At 52.5% G+C, this 17,250-nt stretch overlaps 1 protein-coding gene across 5 annotated transcripts in view; it reads right to left on the bottom strand.

Annotated features, from left to right (window-relative positions):
- Positions 1–17,250, bottom strand: part of KDM2A (lysine demethylase 2A) — a 38,767-nt gene that overhangs the window by 13,819 nt on the left and 7,698 nt on the right. Inside the window, exons 1-9 of one of the 5 annotated variants that reach the window (XM_086750007.1) lie at positions 16,268–16,529; positions 8,412–8,550; positions 7,135–7,213; positions 5,699–5,745; positions 5,166–5,344; positions 3,614–3,720; positions 2,921–3,014; positions 1,822–1,975; positions 303–418 (exon numbers count right to left, since the gene is read on the bottom strand). In XM_086750007.1, the coding sequence (XP_086606133.1) occupies positions 303–418; positions 1,822–1,975; positions 2,921–3,014; positions 3,614–3,720; positions 5,166–5,344; positions 5,699–5,745; positions 7,135–7,213; positions 8,412–8,541 (906 nt within the window). In that variant the 5' untranslated portion in view covers positions 8,542–8,550; positions 16,268–16,529. The other 4 variants (XM_086750006.1, XM_086750005.1, XM_086750008.1 and 1 more) reach the window with 4 other exon arrangements.

Raw genomic sequence — 17,250 nt, 5'->3', positions numbered from 1 at the left:
GGTCTAAGATCAACACCACACAGCAGCAGACGACAGCCAGGTAAGGTCCTCATCACAATCACAGCGAGGCTTCCAGACCCTCGAAAGCCCGGTATCAGACTGGAACCAGTATGAAGGAAGATAACAAGTCTTAGAGCACATCACAGGCTGTCCCTCTGCCCAAGTTCCCACATGTACATTTAGCAAGTGAGGACATCTCGCTGGAGCTCGAGCAATCTGTCACAGGGTGAGACTCAACTTGCCTGCGCCCTCCCCACCATCCCAGGAGGCCACGTCCGCCCAGCTCTCCCGCAGGTCCTTACCCGCGTGCGGTCTTCGATGCTGTAGATCCGGAGCTGCATAGGGATGTTGAAGCTGTGTAAGAAGTTGCCTCCGAAAACCAGCGTGTCCATGGGAGTGTACACAGCATGGATCCAACCTTGGAGAGAAAGCAGAGTTTGAAGTATCCTTCCGAGCGACTAGGTGAGGTCAGAGTCTCACAGCTGAGAGTCCCTACTAATTCCAGTCTCTTACAAACTCTGCTTTTCAGCAGCAAGGGGCTAGGATGGGACCAGAGGCTCCAGTTCTTCGAGGAGAGCAGACATCACTGTGTTACAGCAACAACGTCCACCCCTCCTGAAGCGTCACTACTGAATTACTCAACACCCAGCTCAGTTGACCCACCTAAGAGCTAGAGACAGATTTGTACTTAGGCACTTAAATACACCTGAATCTGGCCTCGCATCCTCCCATTGTGACACACGCGCCAGTATCCACCTCCTGTCCAAAGCTTTTTGTCATCCTGGTGTCTCTATAAAGCTGCCTCCTAGCTGCATTAGGCCTAACAACACCAGCAGCAAGGAAAACAGTCTTCCAAAGTCTGTTCAACAATTAAAGAACCCTCCAAGCAACTCTAGACTCAGCTCTGTTATCTCCAAGGCAATCCAGCCAAGCCCAACATTTTGGGAATTCCAGCATGGGTCTGCTTAGGGCAAGGCCACTCATTTCAAAAGAAGCGTCAGTTGTGGTACCAGGATAAAAATGAGTAACTTGTGCAGTCCCTGGTGCTTTTTGTTCCTTGCTGTAAGCTACAGGGGTATGTGTAGCTTTTTCCCCGTACTGTTGGGAGATGAAGGGGCAAGTTACAGCATCCTTTGCCGTCTGAGACGGTCTTACGGACACAACTTTTACGCAACGGTTTTATTAGAAGCCTCGAAAGGGGTCCAACAATCTTTCTCCTTACAAGGGAGCCTCCCCTAGTGCCCGCACGCCATCTTGCAGACATCCCAGGTCTGCATCACATCCTAGGTGGCCGTGAGCCAGTCCTTGCAAACGACCAACCTGAGCTGCTGTTTCACCTGTCTCCTCTCTTCTGCCTCTGCAGTTTTCTAGCCCAGCAGTGTGCTAACTGCATGCACGACAGCGCTGACGCCCTCCAATTATTCTGCTTGCTGAACCCAGTCAGGCTAAAGATTTTCCTTAACTCTTGAGAGCGTTCTCCCTCCCAACCTCAAAGTCTCCTTGGTGAAGCCCTCTGCAAAGCGGTTATCTGCAAGACTCTCCACGTTGCTGCTTCCCAGCTCCCTACTGGGCTTCAGCGTTTTCCAACATCGGCTTCTAGCTATGCTATTTCCAGTTCTGCTATCGCTAGTTCACGCAGACTTCGATGCTCTTTCCCTCTGTCCAGAGCAGTCACCTTGTTTCTCAAACTCACACGCTGGCTCCCTTCCTTACTTCGCAATTTGAACGCAACTCTGCAGCGATCTCAGAAGTGTCCCAGGAGTTTCAGCCTCTTGCCACAACCCCGGAAAGGACAGGATGTGCCTGCCCACCCTGCGGTACCTGAGGGGATGACAAATGTGTAGCCCTGCTTGAGCTCGATGCGCTGGCACTCTGACACTCTGTCGCCAAGAAAAATGTCTCCCTGCTTCCCGGAGAGAAGCCAGTTTTCATAGAGCTCCAGGTTCTGGGGTGTAGGAGGGATCAGCCAGAAGATCTGCAAATAAAAACAACACACGAATGTCAATCATTGCATAATTAACAGCTACGGACTGCCTCCTGCTGCTTCCAAACCCGCCTTGCTCCCTTGCCAGACATCTAATTCTCTTCCTCTCCCCACTCAGAGGATGCAAATCTGCAGAAATTCCTAGTGAGCTATCCCATTTGAGAGGGCAAGCTGCTGATCAAGGTCCTTCCTGACCCGACACACTGAGCACTACAGGTAGACTGGGCCTGGGCTGCTTTGTAAGGTGTTATTTACATCAGTGTCAAGAGATACAGAGCCCAAAGACACCGGAGCATTAGAGACAAAAGAGATATCTACCTGCGTACTTGCTGCCTTCCCTGAAACTAGTCTGTCAGTGGAGAAAGACGGGACAGAATAATTGCTAATTGCCCAGGATTTGTCCTAAAGAAGTGAAAAGAGCTGTTTTTTTTTTCCTAGAGATCTGTCTTCACTGACTGTGGAGGGAGCCCATCCAGCCTCCAGCCAGACACTTCCTTTGCAGCAGCTACAAAGGAAAGGGCTGCCAATCCTAAGGCTGTCCAAGGCTCGCTCTAAAAGTTAAGAAAACAAACACATCTCCACCCATAAGGGGAGCTTAAGGTGCACCTCACCGTGCCCAAGAGCAAGTGGGAGGACTGGCACCATCCCAGACCCCCTTCCAGACAGATTCTTTCCAAGCCAGGCCCCGGTACAACACACAGCTAGGGTGACGGATGCCCGGCACAGGGAAATCCCTGCATCATCTCTACAGCACACATTTTCAGTCTGTCTCTGGTGGACCTCTGAGGGCCTGAACTACTTCCAAGAACCTCAGATCAAAAAGTTTAGGGCGGAAAGACTTCAATTCACTGCCTGAGACCTGAATTTTCAAGGGCTGTCAAGAGAAGACAGTAAAAGCCACTCTCCTAAAGCACCCCACAGGGAGTGTCCTCCTACCTTTCCCCCTCGGTGGATGTGGTACCACACAGAAGTGCCACCGAAGTCCACGTGGAAATCGGTGTAGCAGCCCTTGACACTCATCAGACAGTACCTGGTGGAAAACAGGACAATGGCGAGGTGGAAATTAGCGGTGATACATGTTTCAGAGCAGACAGAACGTATTCAAAGGGAACGGGCTGCCCAAACCCAGGCCAATGTCTCAGAGCAGTGCCAGAAGCCAATCAGTGCAGTGCTAAGCACTTTAGCTGAAAGGAGGTGGTGGTTGGCAGGAGAGCTCACTTAGCATTTATATCACATCCCCCAAAAAAGATTAGTCCAGGCAGAGGAGAGCTTCCATCCTCACATACCCGGCAGCTCTAGAAACCCCCACGGGACAGGTCTGGCCTACAGACCAGGACGGGCAGCGTCTGGCAGCTCAGCTGACTCCAGATGTCTCAAGGCGGTGAGCACCAAGAGTTTCCCCAAAGCACAGCGAGCTTCTAGAAGCCACGTGACTACCTGTCCGCATGGCGTTCAGCAAGGGTTTAAATAATTAACTTCAGCGTCATTACAAGCGTCACCCGCTGAAATAAGTGGGGAGACTCTTCCTCCCGCTTCCCCTCGGTACAAACTGCTTCTGCCCTGGGTGGTTTTCTTGCAGGAGAGGCTTTCCTCCCTGCCACCGCTGGAACAGTTCGGGAAGTCACTTACTTCTGCACCTTTGGATACTGCATCTCCAGGATGGCATTCGTAGATTCTGTCTGACTCTCCTTCAGGTGTCTGGGCCACATGTTGTCAACCCAGTCAATCAGATCCACCTACAGCAGAAAGACGGGAGACATGAGGAGAGACGAAGGGGGCACAGTAACCCCTTTTGCTACCCTCAGGCTGTCCTGGAAGCTCCAATACCTGCTTCCTGCCTGGTAAGCCCACAGCTCACGCGCAGCCCGTGAGACGCAGCATTGCACCAGGCCCAAAGGCACTGCGGTGCAGCGCACAGGCTGCCAGCCAGCCCAGCTCAGAGCACACCCACAACAAACGACAGGACCAAGGAAGGGCAGGAAGCCCTGGTGACAGCTGAATGGCTGTGACACCCCCTTTCTGTCCCCCACACGCCCAGTAACCTTCCCGATGCCGCTGGTGCAGTCTCACACGTAAAGCACTCAGGACCAGCAGTTCTGATGCCAGTTGCTGTGCAGCAGAGCCTCTGAATTCACACAAGCAGCAGACACCACAGCAAGATCCCAAGGATGGTACTGGGATGCTGGTCTTCCACTCAGGGGCTAGGCAGGAACTGCTGTGCACTGGGCTTACATAAAAAACATTGAGGGCAGCGTCTGCTAGGGTGGGATTCAACTGGCTAAGCTTCAGGACAGCCAAAGCAGGCAGGGACGTCCAGACTCCCTCTACAGTTAACAGAGAGAAGTGAAAGACCCTACAGAGCCGTCCCTTCCTCTCCACCGACTGCAGAGGGAGTTCCGGATGTCCATCCCATCTTCCATGCTTCAAGAAGGGCAACTCGTTTTCCCCCTGCTCCTCTTCCAGTCTTGGCCTCCTCTGCTCTCAGAGGTTTCAGCACTTTGCATCAGAAACCCTCCCTGCCACGCTGAGAGCCCCAGGTGAACACGGGGTTGCTGTCCAAACAGGACCACGGTTTCCAAACAGCAAGGAAACCACAAAGCTCGACCAGCATCCAGGTTTCAGCTACTCTCTCAAAACGCAGCAAGCATTGCTGAGCGCTGCAGTCCGATTTCGGTTCTGTTGGAGTTTTGCCTGGCCGTTACGGCAAGCTGCCCCTGCCCAGCGCCACTCTTTGGTCACGGCAGAGCTGACAGCTGCTGCAGGACGCAGGAGAAGGCTCTGCACCAAGCATCAGAGCAGCGCAGCGCACAGCACTGAGAGGGCAGGTAGGCCCAAGACTGAATGACAGCTAAGGTCTTGGCAAGCAGTGAAATCAGCTAACTGGGAGAGGCTGGAAGCCAGCGTCCCCATCCTGTCCCCAGCACTCACTGTGGCTGAACACAAATCTGACCTCTCTACTCAGACTCGCGCGCTTGTTCAAACTCTGTGCCTGTTCTTGGTCACCGGCCAGCAGGAGTAGGTTACTTCACCCTAATTATTCCTCAGCCAATCACCTTGATTTCTCTAATTGCTGAGAGCTAGTGAACAAGTCAGCTCTCTGCAGAAGGATACGGCAGGGACATGACCACGGTCACTACAGCTGAGGGATGCACATTCCTGGGGAAAGAAGAACCACACTCACCGTAGCAGGCCTCTGCACCAGGTTCTCCAGTTTGGTATGGCTGAACTCCAAGCTGATGACATTATAAAGTTTCTCCCGCTCGGCCTCTGGCGTTTCGTAGTAGCGTGCCCACTGCGCCATGGACATCTCAATATCCCTCTGCGTGTTCACATCCATGACATCCACCATCCGTCGGCTCCCTGGCAGAACAGACAGACGTCACTGGAACCGTCCCTGCGCACAGTGGAACCACCCAGAAGAGACACGGGACCCTTCCTCAAAGAACCCACCTACACATGTGCAACGTCTTGGCCTCTCCCACAACTTCATCTTCTTCCATACCCACAGTGAAACAGAAGCTGCTTCAGGTCAAACTAGACTCAAGCAGGTAAGAGTTGTGACCCACTGGCTAAGGACGGCTCAGGTTCAACCAGTTGCACACTGGGCGAGCCACAAAACCAGATCTCTAGCTTTGATAAACCTGATGACTCTCCCCATTCCTCCCTATCCGCCCAGGGCGCAGCAGGGGCGGACCGTGGTCCCCGGACACTTACCGACACACAGCCGCACATCGTTCACGCTGAAGTCTGGATCTGGCATCCTGCAGGACAAACACCTTGTTAAAAAAATTCACAAAGTGCTTCTGGTGACAGCCCCTTCCCACCTGTAGCCCCAGTACTGGCACTCCGAAGAAACGACTGTGCTGGTTTTCGGCTCTTGGATGTGGGTGAAGACCACAGAACTAGATTTCTGGGGGCACAGGTCCGGGCTGAGTGCTGGGGTGAAACACTGGGCCCAACTTCCAGCTAGGGAAGCAGATTTAGGAACAGGATACAACATCTCTAGAGCGTGAGCTGTTGAACAGCGGCTTCTGGTAAGCGAGCAAGCAAGTCTTGAGCTAAGCAATCCTAGCTCTCATTTTAAAGACTGCTCGTAAGAATTATCCCAGTATAGAGGACGTAGCCAGACCAGTACAGGCAGTGTTTCACTGACACAGCATAACTACTCTCACTGTTTGTACTGGCGTACTTCTCCGTACAAACACTGCTGTCACAGGCAGAACGGGTGGGCAGCCATTCAAGCAGCTCTTGACCCAGAGAAATAACCAAAAGCTCAGGAGAAATCCAGTTTCACCCACGCTGTAATCCTCAGTAGCAAATCTGTGCCCTCCCAAGTCGCTCAGCAGTTAAAACCGAGCCCAGCACAATTTCCTATCTAATTCACCACAGTACGGCACGCACTGGGTGAGGTGTTGCCCATCTGTTCACAGCCAGCTGAGGAAGTTGCCGATACCGGCTCTGACAAAGTCTGCTAGGGTTAATTTACTCCTCTAACTTTTGTATTAATCAAAACCAAAACACACTGACCCCGCAGAAACACTGGATCGGATCAGGTTTTTTTTTTTTTAATTTTGTAAAAGACGGCTGTAATGTTTTGGTGTAGTATTACCTGCCTTAAAACTACATTTACCATGCCATAGAGTCTTTGTACGAACAGCATAAAACAGCACAAAGTCTTGCAGCAGTATAGCTCTACGCTCAAAGCCGTAAACCTTAACTGACTTACTGCAGCAAGAGAGAGAGAGGGCAGTTTAGAAGTAACAGTGTTGAGCAAATCAGGCTGGAATTCTGGAAAATGCCAGGAATACTACAAATTGCTTGACTCTCTGGCAATAAATACCTATATTACCAGGAAAGAAATCCAGCCAGATGTTGCATCAGAGCAGCAGCAGGACTTTCCAGACATTTGGGTGAACTGCGATAAACTACAGCCAATTCAGTCCTCATTTTAAGTCCAACAGTGAGAACAGGACAGCTGAGGTGGAAGAGACTTCTCTGCTCACTGCATGTAAAGAACGGTGTGGACAGGACACAGTCACGCCAGTTCAGCAGAGCATGGATCCAGCTACCAGGATCAGATCCTGCACAACGTGGAGAGAGGAAAGAAATCGGGCCAGAGCCATCCACCGCTCTGTGCCCCTGACACTTACTTTATCCCCAGGCCATCAGAGCTCCTGAAGATGAGAGGGTCTCTCAGGCCACCTCGCTGGATGTATTCAACTGTGAAGTCTGGTGTGTGGAAAAAAAGAAGAGGGAAGGTGTTAGGGAAGACTCCTTCAGAGGACTGCGGACAAACTGAGGATAGAAAGGATCTCTGGAGTTCTCTAGTTCGATCCTGCTCCCAGCAAACTAACTTCAGACTCAGATCAGGTTGTTCAGGGCCCTGGGCGGTTGAGACTCAGGAACCTCCTCCTATTTCTCTGCTAAGGCTAGCCAGAGAAAGCAAATCTTGTTCTGCGCTATTCTTACATCCCTTTGGAGATCCTGGAACTCCTTTGGAGCAGTTTTGTGAGCGGCACGGCGTGCACTGCTGACAAGCCTCAGGCAGGCCCCCAAGGGATGGAGAAGTTTGCTCCAACAGGCTGCACCAGACAGGGGAACAGCGCAGTTTTTGGTCCTCGCTTCCCTAAGAAGCTCACAGCCAAGCAAGAGACGCCTTGAAGAAATGCTCCTCCCTCACAGTAAATCCTCACGAGGCTCGCGCTGCCTCAGTGCGATGAAAAGACATCCCACTGCACTGTATGCGTGGTGAAAGGAGAGAGATCCCACACAGTCTTTGAACTAAGCATCTCGCAGACATGTGGCTGCAATTACAGGTACTGACCCAGGCGAAGCCTCTTGTTCCTGGCTGCCATGTGGCCCAGCAAGTCTGCAGCACTGCAGACCGGCTCGTCGCTCTCCAGATCGAGCGGCTTCCATGAAATGTCCCACACATGCTCCCTGTTACCAGCTCCCCCGGCCCAGGAGCTTAGCAGGCTTGAGCCAACCCTCCACCAATACGCCTCACATCGCCTCCAAACTGGTTGGGGACTGCCGCAGGACACGCAGGGAAGCGGGCAGAAACGACCCTCACCTGCTCTGCACCACTTGGGTTAGGCAAGTGAAGCGGTTTACAGCACAGCACTGGTGTGCACGGCAGGCAGTTTTCCCAACATTACAGAAGGACGGAAAGTAAAAGGCAGCAAAACGCAGGACAGCGGGAAAGGATTTCATTAACACCACAACTGCCTCGTAACCGCCCTTCGAGTTGGCAGTCAGGGAGGCTTTGGGTGTAGTCAGACGCACCAGAGCACTGTTAGCTTTCTACGAAAGGCTCAGGGAAAGGTCACCTCACACCATGCCTCCCCAGAGAAGCGGCCAACCACAGCAGCTGTCTGGTTACTGACAGCAGTAGCACACGCTGCAGCACAGCGGTCCCAAGACAAACCTTTGCCTTCCATGAAGACCACGAAGGTGGAGTTAAATTTGTTGGTGGACAGCTTCTCCTCGAGGTCAAACGTCCTCTTCCCTTCAATTTCATCATCGGAGATGCCGTCGTCCTCGTAACGCCGCCTCATCGTGCCACGCTGAGGAGAGAACAGACCAGGAAGGTAAGAGTTAGGGGTCAGGAGGAACAACTAGCTCACTTCTGGTTCCTGGGAAGCCCACGTGCTTCTAGTCCCAAAAAGAAGAGATTCTGTATATGACTTCTGCTCAAAAAGCAAGGTTGGTATCAGTTTTCAAGAGAGGCACGCCAGAGAAGATCTATTTGGGCAACATCTGTCCCGGATCCAAAACATGCCACTGAAACATCAGATTTGCTCCTCCTACAACCGATAGATTTGTGCAAGTTGGGCTGTAAGGGAGACAGATAATTCACTCCTAATGAGTGCTAACAGAGAAACATGGGAGGAGGGGAGATAGTTCAGTACAACTGGGGCAACGGAAAAGGAATCCGTTTCCCATTTTTACAGGCCCGTGAGTATTTCACTGCGCCGGAGGTAAACGCAGTTGTGAATTTAAATCCCTGCCAGAACACCAACTGATAAAGGAAGCGTTTTATGCTGAAGACAATCCTCAAGTTTTCATCTTTGGTTACGCTTGTACACAAGGGCTGATTTATTCCCTTGTTTGTGTGGGGGGAAGTAGCCCTTTTCTTAGAGAGTCTCCTAAGTACATCTGTACTGGGATTCCTGACAGACATCCTCTCCTAGCATTGCTGGATCTGGAAGAAATTACTGTCCCCAGCTGTTAGCCACCCCTCTGGAGACCGGCCGCGCTCCGGCAGAGCCGTTCGTGGGAATGCTCCCTAAATCCCCTCAGATAAAAACCGACCCGGTCCGAATTAGCCAAGCTGACTTCCCCCAATTAGGGATGCTCCCATCAGAAAGCACCCGCACCAAGTGCCGTGCCAGCGGCGAGGGCGCACACCTCAGACTTCTCTCCCAGGGGCAGCAAGCTGCAGATCTCCTCCCTGGAGACTTCACCAGGAGGTGCAAGCCCACCTTGCAGCGCTGGTGCAAGCCCTTGAGAGGGTGAGGGACTACTTTGCCCCAGCCCTGCCTGCCCTCACTCACCTTCACGTTAACCCCCAGGCTGCCTGCTCCCCCAGCCCATCGCACACTACAAAACCGAATTACGCACGCCCGGGATATTTCCCAGTGAGTTACAGACTGGTATCGGTCACCCACCAGTCTTTGCTTATCCCTCTCTTCTTTTTGGCCTTACCTATTTAAACAGCACTGGTGACAGAGAAAGGACTCCCTCATGCAGACGCACTGCTTTAAAGACACTTTTTAAACAAATTTATTCAACCAGCGCAGGAGCACCTGCGGACACTCGTTTCAAAAAGGGATTTATTTCTTTTTCCCCCCCTCCCTGCTCTAACACATAACTTCCGCCTCACATTTTCAAGAGAGGCTTACCTCTCCCTGCCGTTAACACCTCATTGACTTGGTTTTTCCAAAATCCCCAACAGAAACCTGAACACAACAGGGGCACAAACACCTCAGCTGCAAGGCAGCAACAACAGCCTGCTCCTGGGGCACCTCAAAGAGCCCTGAACCCAGCGTTCTCCAAGGGCCTGTCCTGGAAAAAGAGTTTTGGATTTGCAAGAGTTCTTCCTTTCACGGTTTTTATCAGTGCAAAGATAAAACTCACTTCACTTACAGGCTTTTACAGACACAATTGTATAAATGCACAACCATGCATTAAAAAAACCCAAATGGAGATGGCACCTGCAGAAGCCAAGTGACATATTCCCAGGGAACGCTCCGAATATCACGCTGCTGGGACTACGCGCACCAACTCACAGGCTGGGAACAGCTGTAGGGCACCGGAGCCACACATCCTACTGCTCCCAGCGCAAATCCAGGGGCTGAAACTCCCAAAGCCTCAGTCACCCAGCCTTCAAACAGAGAGCGGCTCTTTGAAGGAGATGCAGCAGAGCTTGAAGTTAGAGAGGTAAAGGTTTTACTGGGAGAAGAGCAGTATCATCTGGAGGATGAGCACCCCGTGCTTCTGCTGAAATCCAGCAGCTAACCAGGGCCGGGCAAGGCTTCCAGCTCCACGTACACGCGCAGACGCTCCCTCACCTTCGCTGGAGGCAAGGGGGAAGCCCAAAGAGCCCCATTTCCTGGACAATCACAATTCCCATCACATTTCAAATCACTTCAGCCCTGAAGAGCGCTGAGCGAGGGTGCAGAAGGTTTAGGTCATGTGAGCTAACATGCCAAGGGAACCAGATTTGTAGCTTCCCCTTTGTATTTCTAGGTTTCCAGAGAAAGAAGTGGAGGTCACGGTGCTCCCTTGTGCACCCTTGGACCCTGCTCAGCTGAAACAGGTCTCAAATCCAGCCCCGTGACGCTGTCGGACATCAGCTGCCTGTTGCAGCTCCCGCTGGGCCACCTTTGACTGCTCTCGCTGTTTTAAGGACAGCAGCTACAGGACGCTTCAGATTATTTTGCAGGTATCTTCTTCCTTCCTTGTTCACACCAGGAAAGTTCAAGGCACATCTAGTCCAGGCAAGCACGCTAAGAACCTTCCAGCACGACCGTCTTTTCACTTACCTCCGTTCCCAAGCAAGCCTGGGAAACAAGGCCCAGGACTACTGGCCCCAGCAGGCAGTTCTCTGTCGTTAAGTTGATTAGAGGATGTGCATAATGAAGCAGAGGATGCTGGGCCCTGTAGTCCGTGGGTCTCACCTGCTTTGGGATCAGGTAGGTGCTGGCACGCTGCAGGACCAGGCCGTGGTCTGCATTTTGCCCCGCTCCCTTGCTCCAGACACTCACATTTAGTCGGCAGGTTTCGGGAAAAACAGCTCTCTTGCTGTCACTGGCTACAAAACCGCAGGAGATGAAAAAGGTTTGGCACGCTGAACGCTGGCAAGAAGAGGCTGTATCCAAACTGGTCTCTTAATAACTTCTACTTGGCTCCCAGGCTGGAAAACCCCTCCTCTGCTGTCACCTCCTGGTCCCACCGGGACTGACCGCCCCAGGCTGAGCTAGGGGTAAACTGGTAGGGACGCTACACAGAGGAGCTCCTGCTCCCTTCCCCATCCACCCGCTCCCTCCCCGTGCCCCCTCACTGCTACTGCCCGCGCGGTGCTAGTTCCAGCGCTCGGCCACTCCAGTTTGGCGTCTGGGCCACAAGATCGTTTTGTGTGCTCAGGATGAACCAACAAATGACAGCTTTGACGACAGACCCCGCTCCCACCTGAGACGAACATGAAGCAGATGATCTGGTCACTCACTAACAAACCTGGAGGCTTTATGACCAGAGAAACAAAGCTTTTCTCAGTGGTTTCAACCACTCCAGCTGCCCAACCTGCTGTAGACTCGGGTTACACAAACCAGCGGCAATGCAATCTTCACCTTCCTCCAACGAGATCCACTCCGCAAGGCTGCAAACATGAGGAAACAGGCAGAAGCACCTTCAACTCCAACTCCTTTGCAATGCAGAAACAGGGATGCAGCATGCGGAAGGAAGGGGACTGCCTCCTCCAGCCGAGTAAATTCCAAAGTCTAACGCTCCCGTTGTCATCAGCACAGCATCGGCCACAAAACTCGCTCCACACACTCAGCCAGATCAGCTTCGCTTGTCCCTGTGGGCAGGGAAGAGTCTGGCCCCTTAATTTGCACAGTGTGTAGGAGAATAGGATCCCAGCCATGGCTGAGGACCCAAAAGCGCTGCCACAATACAAATAGCTGCCACCAGTTATACAACGCCTCGCGCGTACTGGGCCAGGGCCGCAGCGCTTTCATGTCATTGTTGTCTTGGGAGGGTGGGGAAAAACAATATTTCAGAGGAGACAGGAGAGAGGGAAGGCTTCTACGCTTCCAAGCGTGCGTTTTGGGATGGAGCAGCATCTGCTGGGACTTTGGGCAAACCTCTGCAGCAGAGTTCTTCCCTCCCGGAGTCCGCAGCTTCCTCACAGCACAGTTACACAAACCATGGCTCCTACGGGCCTCCTAACTCTTCCTTCTGCCTCTTGGTGCAGCCCATCCAGGCAGCCCTTGCCAGAGCATCCCAGCAAGGATCCAGGCATTTTTCATCCCGATGAGAGTTTTACTGAGGAAGAAGAGACCAGCACTCCGAAGCCTTTCTGTGTCAGGCAGGGCAGTTCCTTCATCCTCCAACACTAGGCAGCCAGCAATTCTCATCTGAGACAACTGTCCTTCACCACTTCTTTTTGGCTCTCTTGGGTCCTATCCACTCAACGTAGGAAATGGGAAACCCGGATATTAATCCCGCAGATGGCTCCAGTGCTCTCCCCTTCTATTCTGATCCCTACACCTGCAGTCTTCCCCCAGGGACACCGGGGGAAGCTCCTGATACAGCTCCACTCTTCAAAACCCTTCCTTGGACACCACACCAGCAAGCGCTGCCTCAGTGGAGCACAGCTACCTCCAACGGCAAAGGAGCTGACAGTCGGCTGAAGAGAACCAGAGGACTACTCTCCTGCGGGGTTTTTTTTCCGAGACAAGAATGAGTACAAGGTCACATTTGGGAAAAGAACAAGTCGTGCCTCCGCTGAAAGAGCCTCACGTATTTACAGAGTGAAACCAACAGACAGCACAGTATTTTAGTCACTTCCTGTCCTGTCTGCTGCCATTCCCTCCCTGATCTCCCAACACCTCCAGCTCCCAGTCCCCGGGAAGCCTCCTCCTGCTGTGCCACAGCTCCTTCTACTTCAGGAGACCAGAGCACCCCTCACTTCTCCTCTTCCTCTGTCTCTTCCCCTGTTTGCTGTGTTTCCAGAGGAGCTTGCCTGGTTTGAAGCCTCCCACAACTCTCCCTTACCCCTTTAGAGGAAAGATGTTGACATGAAGAACGCAGTCAGGTTTCACTCCCGTTTCTGAACGCCCTCCTTCCAAACTCCTCTCGCTGCAGCTATAACTTCTACCCGGCGTACAGAACTGTGTGACCTACCAGTGGATCTCTCTCACTCACCGCTGAGCTTCCTCACCACCCATCCCTTTGTAGGTTTCCTTTGCTGAAATGCATCCGCATTGGTAATAAACCAACAAGCTCAACTCTCCTCGGTTTAGTAATTTAATTTCTCGCATACTTTTACAGCAAATAACTGGTTTGTTAAGATAAGTCCAGACCTTCAACACCCAGACTTGCTGATGTTTTAATCTCGAGCGAGTACCTGTGGCAGAAAGCAGCGTCCAGAATTCAGTCTCCATGACGCTGTGCCGAGATCCGCCAGCAATTAACAGCCACCCCTCCAAAAGGTCAGGTCAGATCCGTTGTATCGGTGGGATATTCCCTGTTTCTCTGGGAAGGCACAAGGCAAACGCCTGGCAGGCGGACAAGCACGGAAGCCGCAAGGCAGAGCAGGTGCCAATGCCAGAACTGAAGACACTCCCTTGCACGTTATTTTCAGATACAGCACAAAGAACCAAGGCACAAAGATTATGACACCAAATCAGCAGTCTGCCAAGTTACTGCTTATCTTAAGCACAAGAGCTTTTCCTTTCTATATTCCTCTCCTCCAAGCCTCCTACTTCAGCTCCTGGTCTAGGCTCCAAGCTCTGGTCCATACAAGTACATTATTTGTGTTTCTCTCTGCCAGTAGAGAAGGAGGCAGGCTTCTGTCCTCTGCGCCTCTCCACCTTCAATCACTTCAGTTTCCTCTCAGCTCCTCTTCCTCCCAAGCATGGGAAGCAATAACTAAACCACAGCACCCCCCACCGTGAACCTTGGGGTCCTACAGAGATGGGCCCACGTCATCGTGCCTGGTTTCACAAGAGGAACCCAAGGACTAACCCAGCAGGCTTCACCCAGGTTAAATCATCATCTCCCATCTCCGTCAAGACCTGGAGAGCAGAATTGCTGTATCCAGGTTGCACATTCTTGGACAAAGACAGACTCAAAGCACCAGGCTGAGGAGTGAACATGAATTTACGCAGAACTGGAGCTCTTCCAGGCTTCACAGCTCCAGGAGGGATTCCCATCACGAGCAGGGCTGGCAGCTTTTCAGACCGAGCAGGGAGAACGCTTTGGTTTGCACTTTTGGGTTACGAAATTGGACATACGCAAGGAGTAATTGGGGAATTGGAGCAAGGTTGAAAGAGACAAGGTGGGGAGACAGCACCAAGGAGAACTCCAGCAGCTCCTTCAAAACCACACACTGACCGGCCACAACAGCAAAACCAGGAGACAGATCAGATCACAGATGGGCAAGTCTGGCAACACTCCCGACAAGGCAAGACTGCTCCTAGGAAAGGACACAGCTTCTCACTCCGGTCAACTGCAGCGTATTTCGCACGCAGCCACCGTCCCAGCTTGCTTTTATGGCACTGCTACCCCTCCAACCAACAGAGGAGCCCCAAAATGGAACGAAGCAGACCAAACTTCTCCAAAAAGGCGAGACTGAAAATTACAGGCACGTAACTCATTTTCCCACTTGGGAAAGCGTGGACCGTTTACCTCCAGGCTGCTGAGCCCACACAGACCACCGGGTAGAGACGCAGCAGAGCCACACAAGGGACAGTCGGAGCCACGACAGGCAGAGCACCCCTCTGTCCGCAACACAGTGGGAGTTCAGAGGAGCAGCTTGGATTTTTCACTGGGGAAGAGCTTACCGTCCAAATTTCCCAGTGTCCCAACCCAGCTCTGCAGAAGCCTGTTGCCAGTTCTGTCCCACCACACAACCTGAAGAAGGCTGGACCACGGGAGTACTCCGACAGCAAAAGCACAGGAAGCTTTGGGGTTAGGACTGCAATTCCCGCTAAGCTGCCGCTGTCCTTTAAAGACAATAGCAACGGGCTGCCTGAAGTGCAGGATGCTTATGAAGAAGGAGAACACCCCAGGGCCACTGGGAAGAACACGGACAGGGTGTGAAACCATCCCCTAGGAAGGATATTCCCCTGTACTCTGCACTGTTACACCATCACTGCATGCGCTCCTTCCCCCTTTGCTCCACGGGAAGCCCAGTACCTGCCCTTCCTTACTCCAAATGGGGCTCAGGAGTTCAGCGACACAGGGAAATATTTACACGCAGCGAATTAGAGACGCCGAGGCAGCCTAACCCTAAAGGAGCATGTTTGCCAGCCCTCTCCTTTCTGCTTCCAGTTGCCTCAGCGTGATCCCAAGATTGCAGCTCCGGAGAGCCAGGGGTATGTGGGAGAGCAAGGGTGAAGCAGGGCACTCTTGGACTGAACAGCACAGATCAGTCTCTCTCTTTTTAAAAAAAAAAAAAAACCAAAAAAAAAAACCAAAAAACCCCAGGCTTTTCTGCTCCTACACTTTCCGATTGTTCCTTCAGCTGTCCCACCAAGTTCTGCAGGACCATCTCTCTTCCCTCTCACCCTGCAGACCTTCACTGCTGCCTCGTGAAAAGTCAGGCAAGGTAAGAGGAAACGTCAGAAAGGACCGTCCCCTCTGCATATCTCACTGGCAGCAAGAACATGCCTCGCTGGTTGGGATCTGCTTCTCTAGATAACAGTTCCGTCAAGCGACATCCTGATCGTTCCCCCGGTGCCTTTTATCAAGCGACCCCTTCTCCCAAACTCCGTCACAACTGGCTGAGACACAACAGCGCGATTCTGCAGTTGGTTCCCGGATCCCGAGGGGCAGCGCTAACAAAAACCACAGATGATGATCACAGCCCGGAGCCTCTTCCTCGAGCTAAAAGGGTGCAGGGTGTGTCAGGGGATGGCTTTGTTAAAACTCTTGTTGGTGTACAGTGTGACAGCTAAAATATGTTAAGATTCAGGGAAAGACAAAAAGCAGCCAGTGTTTAATAAACTGTAGGGAAAGTTTAGCGCTGCACTCACCACCTCACTCTCTTCTTACCACCTGTTGTGGTGCAAAACCCTGGGCAGATCCCAGCCCAAAACCTCCTCCGGTTCGAGTTCCTGGAACTTCCACAGGGATTCACAGTCCTTGCACAGCCAGCTCACGCTGTTTACTACCGGTACTGTTTCTACAGCAACAGAGATGCACGAGCATGGACGCACAGAAACGGAACAGAGAGAAACCCCATCAAACAGATCCATCTTCTCTCCCTCATCGTGGATTCACAGGCCACACTTTGTCACCAGGTTTACCTGAACCGTTTCAAGCGCCAGCAAGCGACACCTGCGGACAGCTACGCGTCTCACTCAACTTGTTCCTAGGAGCTGGGAAAAGAGGCAAGAAGGGAGGATCAGCAAACGGAAAACTTCACTGCACCCCTGGTCTCTCCAGATGAAGCTCCAGGCTGTGTGAGCAAAGCTCTTCTAGCATCAGTGACCTGCAGCGGCTCACGCTCATTCTCGTTACGCCATCCTGGAGCCTGCGATTGCCACATCAGATGGACAAGAGAAAATGAGTCAGTGCGGTCCAACCGTTAGCACGCAGGCTGCCTCCAGCTGGGCAGGGGACACAGGGCCCGAGATGCAACAGGGAGGTGGCAGGGCCTTTGCTCCCAGAGCTGCTGCTTGGCAGGACTGACGGGATCTGAGGGGCAGCGAGCCAGAGAGGGAGCAGCGGGAACATGCTCTCGCTACTCCTTGGCCCTCAAAAGTCAGAAGTTGTTAGCGTCCTTCTCAAGGGAGGTCTGCAGGTACCCGAGGGTGGGCAGCACAGGGCGTTCAGACCGCGCTTCCCGTTCTGAGATACATGCTCCCCACTCTTCTTGCCTCCCTGTGCTTTCGACAGCTTAGTATCTTTGATACCTAATTATAAGCCCTGTCATCCTACCGCGACGTCTGCTCTTCCACTTGGCTCTTTTGCTTTTCCCAACGCAACCAAGCAAGATCCTTCCCATCTCCCTCTCCACCAAGACCAAGAACGGG

The sequence above is a fragment of the Chlamydotis macqueenii genome, chromosome 5, assembly GCF_036417535.1.
Source record: "Chlamydotis macqueenii isolate bChlMac1 chromosome 5, bChlMac1.mat, whole genome shotgun sequence".
NCBI classification, from domain to species: Eukaryota; Metazoa; Chordata; class Aves; order Otidiformes; family Otididae; genus Chlamydotis; species Chlamydotis macqueenii.
Note: the sequence above shows the minus strand (reverse complement) of the source record. Positions and strands in the feature narration are given on the sequence as shown.